The sequence below is a fragment of the Asterias amurensis genome, chromosome 11 (genome assembly GCF_032118995.1).
Source record: "Asterias amurensis chromosome 11, ASM3211899v1".
Taxonomy (NCBI): Eukaryota; Metazoa; Echinodermata; class Asteroidea; order Forcipulatida; family Asteriidae; genus Asterias; species Asterias amurensis.
This window is the reverse complement of record NC_092658.1, coordinates 20,967,527-20,983,718: the sequence shown is the minus strand read 5'-3', so window position 1 is coordinate 20,983,718 and position 16,192 is coordinate 20,967,527. Positions and strand designations below refer to the sequence as shown.

Sequence of the window (16,192 nt, the reverse complement as noted above, 5' to 3'; positions counted from 1 at the left end):
TTAAATTTGCATCGGGGATGAAGGATATTAATTTTAATACCAAGAAATTATGATTTAGTACCTAGACAACAACACTACTTCTAGTCATTGTGAAATCAGTGGTTAGCTTGGTAGGATTGGACCCACAACCCCTGAAACAATTAGGTGCCAACACCTATTTTAAGAAACTCCTGATCTTTACTTTGTGACTCCCAGGCGTCTGTGCTTGCAGTGGTTTTACAGCATCCTACAGCACCTTCAACAAGGAGATTACAAGATTTTATATGTGACTGCTCCATTCAATCTTGCTATCCAGGCACTCCTCCCACTAGGTAAGTCATCAACAATAACACCAGCCCTCAATAATAATAAAGATAAATCTTATAAAGCGCTGGTATCTAGAAAAAACTATTGACTGCGCTATTAATATATCCAATGGGAAAATTAATGGTAGGCTTGACTGAAGAGGTAAGTTTTGAGATTGGATTTGAATGAAGAAATGTCAGGTTGTTATCTAAGGGTGAGAGGGCTGCAACCGAGAAACTTCTATCCCCATAAGCTTTCAACCTGGAAGGTGGAACGGCAAGCAAGTTGGCATCACTGGACCTTAGTTCGCTTATACGGCAGGAGAATCCTCTGCAAGTACAACGGGGATGAAGTCTCTGTCATACAACGGTATGTTGTACAAAGGAGTTTGAAGATGATGCGTTGCTCAACAGGGAGCCAGTGTAATGCTTGAAGAACCGGGGTGGTGTGCTCAAACATTATGAGTGATTCGCAATACAGTGTGCCCTCTCTTGTTGAAGTTCACACAATTTCTTTGAGTTAATCAATTAAATGTGAGATGTCTACTCAACAACAAGTTTGGAAACTGATTGCAAAAACAATCCAGAACAAAGAAGGCATGACAATGAACTGTAATTTGTTTTTCCGCAGCTCACAGTAAAGAACTGAACATCTGCTTGGGGGCATGTCAGTGTCTTCAGTTGGTGCTCGCCTGCGGGGAGCCATGCACGGACTTTTTACTAGGGTAAGTTTAATAGTTTGTTTGTTTGTTTGTTTGTTTGTTTTTTCTTTTTTATTTCCAAATATCACAATAAATAATAATAAAACATACAAGGAAAAGGAACAAAGGGTGATAAGAGGACGGCACCAAAAAACCTAGACTTAAGGCCCGGTCACACAGGCCCCGATAACGAGAACAATAACGAGAACAATAAAAATGCACGCCCTCGATTGGTTGAATGAGCGTGGGCGTATTCTGCATGGAGCATTTCAACCAATCGAGGGCGTGCATTTTTATCGTTCTCGTTAACGTTCTCGTTATCAGGGCCTGTGTGACCGGGCCTTTAAGCCCGGTTCATACTGCCTGTGAATGCAAATGCGATACGAATGTTGACGTCACAAATTCACAACGAAATTCGCACTGAGTTGAGTTCATCTCAACTCACTTGCGAATATCGCTGCGAAAGGAGGGTTGTGACGTCAAATTCACGTCAAATTCACTTCGCATTCGCATTCGCAGAAAGTATGAACCGGGCTTCATACAGAGCCTGGACCCTTTATAATAGAAAATTAATTGGTTTTAGTTTACAACATGAACAATGTTGATTGGTGATTTGAAAGGTAATAGTAATAGAAATAATAATAGCATAGAGTGTCCAAGGCACCTACAAGAATACAATACAATAACTTGCAACAGCTTACGGAAGCAGGGAACTCCGCGCTTACGTCAAGCGTATTTCACGGGTAAGCAGGGAATTATTGCTGGTGCGCGTGCGTTACTAGGCATTCTTCACTTATACCGCTAGAGCAGAAATCAAGCTGAGAATGGTGATCGCAAGCGTAAAATTTGATGGTAAGCAGAGCCATGAAGTTGGGCCCAGCTGTACAAACACAACGGGCGCAATTTCATGGCTCTGCTTACCGCCGAATTCTGCGTTTCCGATCACGATTCCCCGATTACGTGCAAGTGCCGAATTTCTGCGCTAGACTTGTTAGTGTAGAATGCCTAGTAACGCGGAGTACACACGCGCAGAAGCCAAAGTTTGCTGCAAACCCGTAAAATTACACTTGCCGTATGCACAGAATTGCACAGTATGCTTCCGGTAGCGCCGCTTCTGTGCTTACGGTAAGCAGAGCCATGAAATTGGGCCCGGGTCTGCCACTTTGGGAGTTCAATTGTATATAAAGATAATGGCGGAAATAAAGCTAGAAAGGTTTTGTGTAACTGATTCCTCATATCAGAGGAAAATGTGTTTGTCTTTTTAAAACCCACCTTTTTAAAACCGCTTTTTAGTGTGTCTTCTTCTATGGTCACCTTGCCAGTTAGTGTAGAATTCTAGCATAGATAGGGTTAGAGGCGTCTGGGGCCTGAAAAGGTCAAAACATTACCAATGCCAGCAGGGATAGACCTATGTAATAAGTAACTATTAGTTTTCTGTTGGCGGGACAGACGTATCCCCATACTTTTGTTTGGGCACTGCCCTGGTGACCAGTCTTTTTTCTTTGTCTTTTCCTTCCATTCTGTGCTTTTTAACATGTGTTCTGCGCCTTTGATCATTTTGTATGTAAGGGGGGCAATATAAATTTTAAATATAATTATTATTATTATTTGTCTTTTGAAATGAACTAATTTTGTTGTGAACTTCAGGTGCCTTGAGATGTGCAAAGTGAAGTTACTCAACACCAATAAGATAATAAGGAAAGCCTACACGTCTCTACTAGCCATGCTCCCATGTGACATCCTCGTAAGGTATGCGCTTAGACTAGTCCCCTGTTTTTACCCGCAAGGGTAAAAACAGGTATTTGTTTTAAAGACCCAGTGATTTCATTGGATAAACAAGCAGTGACATGGTGCATTCTTCTGAAGGGGAGCAGAGTATACTGTTCAAAACGTTGAGACCACACCAGCTCTTTTCAACACTCCCAGTAAACAGATTTACACAGGGTTGTACCCGCAAGTTTACTGTTTATTTATAGTCAGTCTCCTGACGATGACTAGAGCAAGCTAGTCGAAACGTTGAGACCAATTTAAGAACTGACTCTGCGGTAGTACAGTTAATCACAATCCTATAAGCTAAAGTAGTAGTCCCAGCCTACTTTGTATACCATCCGCCCGGGTAATAAATAAAAAGCAGGACAGTTCTCTTCAGAACTGAGAAGTCTCCCGAACCCCCGAACATCTACTCGGCGGTAGTAGAATAAAGCAAGACAGTTCTCTAAGAACATACTGTACTTGGCAAGAAGATACACACATGGTGTTACCACAAACCAAATTTATATTTATAGTTTGCTTCTTATTCATCCACACTATGCAAAGCTTCAAACAATACTCAAATAAACATGAACTTCTTTCTGCTATTTCTTGATATTCTAGGAGTGATGCATCCCCCCTGACCCAAGCCAAGCGTCTAAGTGAGCGGAAGCAAGCCACAGTCACCTTCTCTGAGGAGGACCCTCAGGGTGTACAGGCCTTCAGGCTAGCCAGACGTAGCCACATCAGTAAGACACCCATGGGGACATTCCACTCTCAAGATTTCCGCACCGTTATCTCCTTTATTCTACTAGGAGAGGCACCAAGGTAATAAAACAAGCCTGTGATTTGGCAAAAAAACAAAATTGGCAGTTCATTTATACTTACAAATCTGGCTTTCTAGGTGTGTATGAAATGTTGTTTATTTTTGAGGAGTGAATTTATTTTTTGCATTTTTTAGTTTTCAATGAAACTCATTGAAGTGGCGTGGCCCAACGGTTAAGAGCACCGAATTCAAACTCTGTTATTTCTGATTAGCAGAGTGTGGGTTCGAATCCCTAGCCGTGACACTTGTGTTCTTGAACAATACACTTAACCATTGCTTCGTTCTTCGGATGGGACATCCCATGTGTTGTGTTGCGCATGTAAAAGAACCCAGTGCCCTTATCGAAAAGAGAAGGGGTTCGCCCCGGTGTTCCTGGCTGTGGCTGCTGTATGCGCCGTAACACCCTGTAAACCCTTATAAGGTGCTAAATAATTGGGTCTTTCTGAAAGTTTGTATATAAATAACCTATCTTTCTGAAAGTTTGTATATACTCAGCGCCTTGAGTACCTTGTTTGGTAGATACTTGCGCTATATAAGACTTTGATATTATTATAATTATTATTATTAGCTGTTCCGGTCCAGTCGGAACAGCTATTGTTTTCGTCGAGATTTTTATTATTTTTATTATTATTATTATTATTATTATTATTATTATTATTATTATTATTATTATTATTATTATTATTATTATTATTATTCTTTGTTTCCGCCTAAAACCCCATAGCGTTTGTACGGCGTTTTTGTTTAGGCCACTACTCCTAAAGTATTAGGATAAAATAGTTAAATCATATATCAAATTGAAGCTTAGAACCTAAGCTTTACTCTCATAAAAAAGTGTAGCAATTCTTCATTAATTAACCACGTGGTCTTCATTTGAATTTTTAATTTGTAAACTTGATGCAGTCACTTTCATGTTATTGTGAAATATTCTCTTTGGTAATACAACACAGTATGTACCTCTATGAGTTGTTGACTTCTTGAGAGGAGTCTATACTATTTTGTTTCCTACCTGCGCTCTGGACACATTACTCTGTACACGCACAACGTACGGAGGTTTGGGATTTTCGTTAGAACGTGCGTTAAATTTGTCCTTGTTTTTCTAACCGCGTTCTGGACCAATTACTCTGTGCATGGGTTTTCGTTAAAACGAACGTGCGTAATTAGATAGGGGTTTTTAACGACATCGACGTCGTCATCAAAAAACCCTAAAGGCATCTAATACTACATTTCAACCATACTTAATAGTTATATTAATATTTAATAGTTCATATTTAGTGACAATGGTCGCAAAATCATGAAACGAGAATTATTTCGCCGAATCATAATCCCCTCTGTTGATGCACACATGTAAAAACCCACCATGTTTGCATCGTGCCCTTCTAGCCTAGTGGTCATCAGTCGCGACTACACATCAAAGGATTGCGAGTTCAAATCTCCGTCCGATATCAAATTTTTTTTTATCCCCCAAAACTAAAAATATATTTCTTTTTGTAATATTTAAGTTTGATTCTTATCTCTATATCGATAGTGTTGCCTTTTCTTTTTCTCAATTGTAAGCCCAACATAACCTGTGTGCATGCATGACATGATATGATGTTTAAAAACACAGTAAGCGAAAAATGGTGATCATAAGCGCAGAGTTTGGTGGTTAAGAGTTCTGTGAAATCAACTTGTACTAGATCAAACATCAAACCACCGACCAATTTTTTTTTTTAATTCGTAATTAATTAACCACGTGACCCATATTTGCATATTTAATTGGGAACTCTTTGTAGCACCATATCTCAAGAATGACACGGCCGTTTAACAGACTGCTTGTAGATATAGACTCCTTGGGGATTGGAGTAACTGATTCTAATAAGAGATGTTTCAGTCCATTAAAATCAATCAAAGTACGTCTATAATTAACGATTAATTAAAAATCTTGGCATCATGGGTTCAACGTAGTACCTCATAAACTGGATGCAGTCACATTCAACGCATTGCAATAGCTTCTCCAAGTTTAATGCAATACAAAATTGAGATTTTGCAAAAGGCATTGGATTGGGGTAAGTTGCATACCATCGTGTACCTTATGAAATTTATTAGTACGAAAAATACAATTTTAAGACTGTGACGTCATCACATGTTAATTTATGCTTATTAGAAGCTTTAAAGAGTATTTCTTTGCAGCACTATATCTCAAGAAGTGTACGGCCGATTTCAAAGTTTTTTTTCAGTATTAGACTCATTAGGCATAGGAGATTTGCCTCGGGTAACCGTGACCCCGATTTGACCTCTACTTCCGGGTAAACCGGAAGTGGGACCATATCTGAATAGTTACACAACCGATTTAATTTTTTTCTTTAGTTATAGACTCCTAAGGCATTAAATTTTGTTGGGGAAAATCCGTGACCCCATTTTGACCTCTTCTTCTGGGTAAACCGGAAGTGGGACCATTTCTCAAGAACTACACAACTGATTTTCAAACTTTTTTCAGTTATAGACTACTTAGGCATTAAATATTAACTTGGAAAACTAAGACCCCCATGTTGACCTTTATTTCCGAGTCAACCGGAAGTTGAACCTAATCTCAAAAACAACCCAACCGATTTTCAGACTTTTTTTCAATTATGGGCTCCTTTGGCATTGGACAATCGTATCGGTTAGGTATGACCGCATGTTGACCTTTATTTCCGGGTCAACCGGAAGTGGGACCTTATCTCAAGAACTGCACAATCAATGTTCAAGTTCTTTTCAGTTATAGACCCTTTGAGCTCTAAAGATTGAACTTGGATTACCTAGACCCCAAATTGACCTTTACTTCCGGGTCAACTGGAAGTGGGACCATATCTCAAGAACCATGCAACCGATCTTCAGTTTCTTTTCAATTATAGACCCCTTGAACATTAAAAATTAAAAACGGAACAGCTCTGTGTTTGTTCACAAACACTTGAAGTCTAGTTATTATTTGAGACTATGTCAGCGTTGTCCAGGGGTTAGACTGCAGGACTTGCAATCATGACTTGCAATCATAAGGTGGTGGGTTAGAATCTTGCCAAGCTAATCGCTGGTCTCACAAAGACTAGAATTGGGGCGGCTGGAAAAAAAATGTGTTCCAACTTAACTGTTGTGTGATGTACTTTGTTTTCAACTTGCTTCCTGCTCATTTCTGCTAAGCAGATAAATGTGTCGGACAACATGTGTAAGTAGGAACTATATCTCGGTATTTTGTCAAATTTCATTTGACTGACCTTGTGACCTCTTTAAAACCTTACAGCAATGCTGATTGGCTGGAGAAGCTTTACCACACATGCCAGCGTCCAATCAAAACAGCGGACGTCAAGGGAGAGATCACACTGCCTGATTTTGTAAGTATTGATATAGGCCTTGAATTTCGTTCTCGAAGGGGGTACAGTCATTTTATACTGATAAGGGCCTTTTCTATGTGGATTTTTTTTTTTTTTATTGGAACTTTGCAAAGGGCACCACAGCAAAAGCACAAGGCACCACGGCAATTGCTGTGTGGATCTCCAAATAAAAGTGTGGTACAAGGTCTTGAACGTTTGTTTAAAACCTGGTAATGCGCCCGCGCCCTAATAATTGTTGTAAATTAATTATCTGTATATTTATTGCATTATGCATTAAGTAGCGCTACATGTAAGTGTTAAGCTTGCACCTCATGCCTATGTTAAAACACTTCTAGCAATGTTTATATCACACGTTTAGACACCCACATGTGACGTGCTCTCAACCAATAGGAATAGCGAAACTGTCTGGGCATTTATGAATATGCAATAACTTACCAATATGTATGTTTATAAATATACAGTCAGTTGAACAGTTGCTAAATAAATAATTTTAAATTGATTAAAGGCAGTGGACACTATTGGTAATTACTCAAAAAATTATTACTATAAAACCTTACTTGGTAACGAGTAATGGGGAGAGGTTGATAGTCTAAAACATTGTGAGAAACGGCTCCCTCTGAAGTTTTGTGTTTTTGAGAAAAAGGTGATTTTCCACGAATTTGATTTTGAGACCTCAGATTTAGGATTTGAGGTCTCGAAATCAAGCATCTGAAAGCACACAACTCTGTGTGACAGGGGTGTTTTTTCCTTTCATTATTATCCCGCAACTTCGACGACCGATTGAGCTCAAATTTTTACAAGTTTGTTATTTAATGCATATGTTGAGATACACCAAGTGAGAAGACTGGTCTTTGACAATTACCAATAGTGTCCAGTGTCTTTAACAAGCGAATAAACATGTATTCATCTCAAGATTACTGTCACAAGATGTTCTGCTTTTGTCTCCCCACTGGAGATTTGGAGAAAAGACTGGATAGAATGGGGAAAGCTTGTGTCCATCTGCTGTGCAGCCGACTGATGATGATGAAAAATGTATTTATTTTAGTTTTCAATTGACCCTCTACTCTGAAGTGTCCAGTGTCTGTAAGCAATCTCAAGTTAGTTTTATTTGTGTGAATCAGATCGATGGCAACGTTGGTCTGCAGTGGTTCTGGGCTACGTGGGAAGCAGCTCAGTTCTGTGTCTTGGTGAAGCTCAGAACGCCCATCGGTAAACCTCAAGAGACATTCAGAGCCATTGAAGGTGAGGGGAAAAAACACAATTAATGGATATATACCATTACAATATTGTAATGGCGCGCTAAAGTGAAATCCAAGTCCACGCTACATTTACATTGGCATCCATTTTGGCGTGCTGATTTTTGTTGAAATTTGTCAATATATTTGCTCTGGTCAATTTGTCTTTGTTCAAATTAAAATCTTTATGTAAACGTTTTAGTTTATAATACTCAGGTTTAAGCTTAAAGGAACGATACAGAATTGGTAAGAAACAAAATTTGTGAAGATCACAGATTTACATAAAACTTACACGGTCTAATAATGATGATAGTAGAAAACATCCCTTGAAATATTTCTGTCTGAAATGTCATATTTTGATGAGAAATAAATAATCTTAATTTTCGCGTTTGGAGTTTATCGCTCAGTGAGTGTTTTATTCATTTTTGTTTTGGCATCGATACAATGCAAATTTGTAATCGGTTTTTCACTATTCTCTCGTGACCCTGATGGTCGATCAATCTCAAACTTCTACAGGTTTGTCAGTTACTGTATCTGATGGATTACATGTAAGTGCTTACACAACTAGCAACTGTTTTGTAAGCAAAAATCGATTCCGTAATGTTCCTTTAAATGTGGAAACACAAAGATGAAGAAAAACCCCCACAGAATTGCACTTTTTTTTGAGTCAATCTGTAAAGAAAAAGAGCACAGTAATTTATCTGTGTCCATCCTACGAACTTGTCTTAGCATCATTTCTTTTCCTCACAGCTGCTCTTCTGGAGGTTGGACGAGATCCCAAGCTGCAATCAGACGCCACTTCAGACTCTTCTTGTAAAGGTAGGATTTGATTTTATTTGAATTTAATCAGATAAAACACAGCCAGAACATTTTCAAAAATAGCACAGACATGACAGATTATCTGGAGATCGCTGGTTTTCTTCTTTATCTTACTTTTGATTGAAAACTGAATTTTCAACTTTTCGACCCACCCAGCCACAATTTTGCCTCTGTAATCCCAACACCATGTCATAGGCTTTTGGGATTTTGCATTGGTGTAACCCAATCTGATTGTACTCCTTCCCCTTAGTACTGAGCTCTGCCTACACCCTCCATCAGCTGAGACCAGTTCTTCTACTACAATTTCTGGAACATCTAGAGAAGCTCATGTACAATGCATATGAAGGATGTGCCATCGCTATGCCATCAACACCTAAGGTATGTATTGATTGCCGAGTCTAGAAAGGGTGGGTCCCCATATTACCTGAGATTTCTTGAAGATTCCCCCCCCCATAGCACTTGGAAAGATAAAGTCAAAGTATAGACCATGTGACCTTGCAAATTCTTTGGCTGGTCTGGCAGGCAAGATACTGCATTGTTATACATCGGTAACTAATTATGAAGTTTGATTGGTCGAGAACCAATCACATGACGTGCAACAAAAATGCATGTACCATGGCGCGGCGGGTAACATGAGTGATGTGGTCGATTTCCAGCGCTAGTACGAAACGGCCGCGGGTTCGAGGGAACAGTGAAGAATGGTTTCATCTGTGCGTCTGCTTTATTAAACTATGCATACTCGTCGTAATTAATGTTTGAAGATGACAACAGAACTTGGAGAAGAGGAATAATCATGTTACAAAGGTATAACAAAACAATTGTTGCACGCTGTGATTTGGGGTCACAGCGTGCAACAATTGTATACTGTCATATGGGAAGGTTTACATTTTGTGCCACAGTTTCCACATAAATCCAAGAGTTATGAAAGTAAAAGCTGGACAAGTTTTGAGATGTCTCCCCCCCCCCCCTTTCATCAACACCTAAGGTATGGATTGCTGATTTCAGTGTTCCAAATCTTACCTGAGGTTTCTGAAGATTTTTCTCCCGCAGCACTTGGAAAGACAAAGTCAAAGTGTACCTTTCATTTTTGGAAACGTTAATTTTTGTTTAATCTCATGTGAATGAAGATGTATTCAATAAAACTAAGAATAAGAACAGAAGTGATTTTTTACTCATGTCCAATTCAACTCAAACTCACATTTATTTCCATACTTCATGAACATTTCAAAACAGTACAAAGCCAAAACAATCATTTTTAAAGGAGTAACCGATAAGAAGCTCTTTTGTTACAAGGCAGGAACATAGTTAAGTATTGAGGCATCATCTAGGGGCCAGGACTTGTGGTGGGCTGGGATGCCTGATGGACAGACGAGTATAACATAAACAGGAAAGAGAATGTACGGACAGACAAGTAGAACAAAGACAAAGAAATTATGAAGATAACAATGCTGTTAATAATAATAAAAACAATAGTAATGAGTTAAATTCAGGTTCTACTTCACTCTACTTGTTGAGCGAATAATACTACAATTGCATTGTTCCCTATCCCGGTAGGCTATTAGCTAAGAGTTTTACACACAATAGCGCCCTCAAGAGTCCTATCCCCGACGCTCTCGTTTTAACAAAATCCAGAGAAAGGACAATAAAAACTTATGGTTTCTCGTTTTATAGGCGGTGAGGACATTCTTCCGGACAAACCGTGGTACGTGTCAGGACTGGCTGCGTAACATACGACGTCTTGCTGTAGCTGCTGCAGTCAACTGCGGTCAGCATGCCATCGCTCTCAGACATGGTCTGATCATGCTCAGTGACCTCACAGTCAAGAACAACACGACCGTAAGTTGTTATTCACTACTAGAGGTCATTTGTAAAAAATAGTTAAAGGAAGTGGACACTATTGGTAGTTACTCAAAATAGTTATTAGCATAAAACCTTAGTGGGTAACAAGTAATGGGGAGCTGTTGATAGTATAAAACATTGTGAGAAACAGCTCCCTCTGAAAGAGACGTAGTTTTCGAGAAAGAAATAATTTTCTACAAATTTGATTTCGAGCCCTCAGATTTAGAATTTGAGGTCTCGATATCAAGCATCTGAAAGCACACAACTTCGTGTGACAAGGGTGGTTATTCTTTCATAATTATCTCGCAACTTTGATGACAGATTGAGCTCAAATTTTCACAGGTTTGTTATTTTATGCATATGTTGAGATAAGACTGGTCATTGACAATTACCAATAGTGTCCAGTGTCTTTAATATAGATTCCTTTTTTTTTACTTTTTTTTGGTGTTGATTTTGTAGGGACTTTCAGGTCGATCATAAAACTGTAGGTCCAAGTAGGTTTTGATGCATTGCATGGTGAAGTATCAATAGTAGTTTGGCTTGCAGTAACACCATGTGATTGTATCTATTTTGCTGTGTAGATTTTTTGTGTAAGAATTTGTCTTGATACTATTATCTACCATTTCCCAGGTTGTATCGTAAACTTGGGTGGGATTCCTGACTATATGGCAGTTACTGGTGTAATGGCTTCTGACTGGCAACCCCCAAACAAAGATATTGGCAAAATAGGGAGCCCACCAACATAGGGCTAGATTCACCAGTTGGCAGAGCGCTGCTCTAGTAAATTTGTCTTTGTTTAACCCCAAACCCTTTTCGTGTCGTGGCCGAGCGGATAAGAGCACCGAACTCAAGCTCTGGTGCTTCTGTTAGGCAGAGTGTGGGTTCGAATCTCGGTCGTGACACTTGTGTCCCTGAGCAAGACACTTAACTATTATTGCTTCTCTCCACCCAGGGGTAAATGGGTACCTGTGAGGGCAGAGATGGTTCCTGTGATTGATTTAGCCGAGTAGCGCATATTAATGTTGCACAAGGCTGTATACTCCCCACCAGGGACCTGAGATGCTTTAAGGAGTGGATTAAGGCCCAGTGACCAGGGGTAATAATGTGAAGCGCTTTGGGATGCCCTCTGGGTGTGAAAAAGCGCTATATAAAAACGGGTTATTATTATTATTATTATTATTATTATTATTATTATTATTATTATTATTATTATTATTATTATTATTATTATTATTATTATTAAGTGGAGACGGTACTAATAAAATATTGTTATCGTAATTATTATTATTATTATTACTAGGGTCAGGTGTTTGAGGATGCATCCCTGAGGGTCTTAATGAGCCTAGTGAAGCTACGCTGCCCCCATGCCATCACGGGTCTGCATAACTGGATACAGGAGGAAGCAGGCAGGTCCATAGGCTGGCTCACAGCATGCTTACCTGCTGCTGATGGCAGGTAAATACATGTACCAGGGCCCAATTGCTTGATTTCAAGACCTCAAATTCTAATTCTGAGGTCCCGAAATCAAATTTGTGGAAAACTACTTCTTTCTCAAAAACTAAGTTACTTCAGAGGGAGCCGTTTCTTACAATGTTTTATACTACCAACCTCTCCCCATTACTCGTTGCCAAGTAAGGTTTTATGCTAATAACTATTTTGAGTAATTACCAATAGTGTCCACTGCCTTTAAGCAAAAGAAACCTTGCTTAGTAAAATCAGATTACCGGTCAAGAATCCTCTCAATTGTTATGCCAAGTTAACAGCAGCCAATAACCAGTTTCAAGCAATGTATTTGGCATGAAGTTTTGAGCAGTAACGTGTTAAAGCTCATTTTTTGCTTAAGCAGGCCCAGGGCTCAATTTCATAAAGCCTGTAAGCACAAAAACCTGCTAAGTACATGACAACCTTGCTTAGCAAAAACAGGTTACCATAAAGTTTACACTGTTGTGACTTGTGCCCCACTCATTTTTGTGTGTAGGAGAGAAATTTGTCCAGCAGTATTTTCTGCTAAACAGCTTTATGAAGTTGGGCCCTGGAGCGTTTTCCAAGCCTGGGCCAAATTTCATGAAGCCGTTACGCGAAAAATTCTGCTTAGCAAATTTCTTGGTTAGCAAGAGATGACTTTGAAAACAGTCACAGCAATCGTAACTGTATGGTATTCTGGCTACGGTGCAGACAGCAGCCATAGCCAGGAACACCGGGGCGAACCCCTTCTCTTTTGGATAAGTGCACTGGGTTCTTTTACATGCGTTACACAACACATGGGACCAACGGCTTTACATCCCATCCGAAGGACGAATCAATGGTTAAGTGTTTTGCTTAAGGACACGGCTGGGGATTCAAACCCACAATCTGCTGATCAGAAACACAAGAGTTTGGAATTCGGGTATAAACGCTCGGCTACGACACTTCCACATGATCGTTTGGATCATTCCTCTCATCTGATTTTTTGTCTTGTTCAACAGACATGAAGCCTGTATCAATGAAACCCTCCTAGCCATCAAGAAATACCTGCAACTAGACGAGATCCCACGCTACGCCCATCTCCCAAAAACCACGCCTTCCACAGATCCTTGCCCTGGCAGCCCGAGGTCAAAGGCCACTGAGGGTCAACAACCTCCAACGAAGGTGTTGACCAGAAACTCTGAGACAACACCTCAAGTGGTGACCCAGAGCCCAAGAGTTGTCGAGTTTCTTCTGAACCAGGTAGCGAAAATATTGACATTTTAAGGTTTATGTTTACATCAACTTAAAGGGGCACGCTGTTTCAGGGATTTAAAGGCAATGTTTCCCTTCAACCATTTCCGACACTATTGAAAAACATTTACCTTGCCTCTGCATGGTATTATTTTCATAGGACTTTTTACCACTGTAAAAAAAAGACTGTGTGGATGTCTGTAAGTCCCAAAATTATGTGGACCTCTTTTGTTCTCAGGTCCACACTTTATTTGTCGCGATAAAACTTTGTGATTGACATTCTGTAATATGTTATTTTATTATTTTTGTTTACTTCCAGGTGACGCAGTCATACGTTTCCGTGTCTGATTGGAAATCAGCCTTAAAGTGGCAGGAAGCCCTAGTAGAATTACGGGTTATGGTTCCTGATGCCCTGCAGAAGCATGTAGTACTGGGACAGGACATCAATGTAATCAAGTAAGACACTATTCCTTTAATTTTTTCTAACATCTTGACATCAGTAATGTTTTATGTCCAGCAATACAGACTTGGGGGTCAAATTTAAGAAAACGCTAAGCACTACAAATGATGCTCAATTCCTGCTGAATGGGAAATTGTTTAGCAATCTTTTCTGCTTAATGCAGTCGACACTACTGGTAATTATTCAAAATAATTATTAGCATAAAACCTTATTTGGTAACGAGTAATGGGGAGAGATTGATAGAATAAACCATTCTGAAAAACGGCTCCCTATAAAGTGATGTAGTTTTCGAGAAAAAAGAAATTTTCCACTGATTTTATTTCATCTGAGCACCTGAAAGCACACAGCTTTGTGTGACAAGGGTGTTTTTTCTTTCATTATTATCCTGCAACTTCGACGACCAATTGAACTCACATTTTCACAGGCTTGTTATTTTATGCATATGTTGAGATACTACAAGTGAGAAGACTGGTCTTTGAACCTTACCAATAGTGTTCAGTGTCTTTAGGGAGCGCTATGAAATTGGGCCCTAATCCACAAAATAAAAAAATGAAAAAGTTAATTATAGGATTTTGAATTCAACTTAGGAAACAGATTTTTTTTATATAAATTGAAGCACTTTGGAATGTAAACGCAGCCCATAATGTCAATAGTTGGCATTTATACATAGGATTAAAACAATCAAACAGTAACAAACAATTTTGGCTTTAACCAAAGGTATACTTTCCATATAAAGACGTTTTTGTTCTCAAAGGAAATATTTTTGTTTTTCCCAAGAGCATGACATCAAATAAAAAACAAGACCTACTTCCCAAATAACAAAATAGGGGGTTAATTATGGTCCTGTTAGCTATAGGCCTGGGCGAATTGTTCGAATATCCGGTTAATGGCGAATAGGTTTTCCTATCCGTAATCGCGAATGCCTTTTTTTTCTTAACCGGATATCCGCATAGGGCGCGAATACCTATTTACAAACCGGATAATTCTGTAATTACAACCGAGTAATCGGATATTCTTTAATATCCGAATATCCGCGGACGTCGGGCGACAACTGATAGGAATGTTTTTCTAAATCCTTATGAAACTTCTATTAAAACAGCATAAAACAGCATATATTAAGTATTTAACTAAGCTCACCTCCGTGAAGAGTTAAAACAATGACATTTCTGACGTAATTTGTTCAAAGATTACAAAAGTTTTCCTTCACGTAGAGTCAATCACGATCAAAAGAAAAAGCAAATCGCCATCTTTAACTTAGATCCGGTCATTTTTATGAATGAACCGAGTGACACTGTCTAAAATAAATATCAATCCGCCCATAAGATCTCATTCACAAGTGTCATGGCCGGGTGGTTAAGAGCATCGAAATTCAAGTTCTGGTGCAGTCACCGGAGTGTGGGTTCGAATACCGGTCGTGACACTTGTGTTCTTGAGCAAGATACTTTACTCTAATTGCTTCTCTTCACCCAGGGGTATAAATGGGTAGAGGGTAGAGGTTGATATTGTGTATGAAAAAACCACAAGCGCCTTACAGGCAGCTCAGGGCTGTATACTCCCCAGGGAGCTGAGAAACATTACAGGGATGTTATTGGCCCTATGACCAGGGCACTAATGTAAAGAGCATTGATACGGTTATTGTGAAATGCGCTATATAAGAATTTGTTATTATTATTATTAGTAGTAGTAGTAGTTAAAAAGCAGGACAGTTCTTTTCAGAACTGAGAAGTCTCCCGAACATCCGATAAATCTCCTTCGCGGTAGTAGAATATAGAAAGACATTTCTCTAAGAACAAACTCTACCTGGCAAGTAGATACACACATGGTGTTAACGCAAACCAAATATATATTGGTATACTTTTCTTTTAAATACAATTTATTTTTCAAATGAACAATTGTTGTTTTCCCCCAGAGCGCTAAGCCATTTTGACAACCGAGATTTCACCGCCATCACCAACCACTTGGATCTTGTGCCAGGTCTGTCCCCGGACTCCAGTGATCTTGATGACATCTCTATGACTCCAGAGATGATACAGAGTCCGGAGGCCGTACTACTGAGAGGAGAGCTGGAGTTAGTGAGAGGGTTGACCCACTACCACGTATCGGGATGCATCAACACTCCGATGGCTGCCTTCAATAAGGATGTCTCGAGCCAGCACCCTGAAATGTGAGAAATTATTTCATGACATTCATCCATACTTTAGTTTCATTTTTAATTTCAATTTCAATTCACTT

The 16,192-nt window shown here is 39.3% G+C and overlaps 1 protein-coding gene across 1 annotated transcript in view; it reads left to right on the top strand.

Moving 5' to 3' along the window:
- The window catches only part of LOC139943833 (serine/threonine-protein kinase SMG1-like), an 85,485-nt gene that overhangs the window by 19,674 nt on the left and 49,619 nt on the right, over nucleotides 1–16,192 (top strand). The window contains exons 18-30 of the mRNA XM_071940665.1: nucleotides 196–311; nucleotides 916–1,009; nucleotides 2,633–2,734; nucleotides 3,359–3,562; nucleotides 6,820–6,910; nucleotides 8,032–8,152; nucleotides 8,896–8,964; nucleotides 9,215–9,342; nucleotides 10,636–10,800; nucleotides 12,104–12,258; nucleotides 13,269–13,509; nucleotides 13,820–13,956; nucleotides 15,870–16,124. Coding sequence (XP_071796766.1) covers nucleotides 196–311; nucleotides 916–1,009; nucleotides 2,633–2,734; nucleotides 3,359–3,562; nucleotides 6,820–6,910; nucleotides 8,032–8,152; nucleotides 8,896–8,964; nucleotides 9,215–9,342; nucleotides 10,636–10,800; nucleotides 12,104–12,258; nucleotides 13,269–13,509; nucleotides 13,820–13,956; nucleotides 15,870–16,124 — 1,878 coding nt within the window. The remainder of the gene's footprint in view (nucleotides 1–195; nucleotides 312–915; nucleotides 1,010–2,632; nucleotides 2,735–3,358; nucleotides 3,563–6,819; nucleotides 6,911–8,031; nucleotides 8,153–8,895; nucleotides 8,965–9,214; nucleotides 9,343–10,635; nucleotides 10,801–12,103; nucleotides 12,259–13,268; nucleotides 13,510–13,819; nucleotides 13,957–15,869; nucleotides 16,125–16,192) is intronic.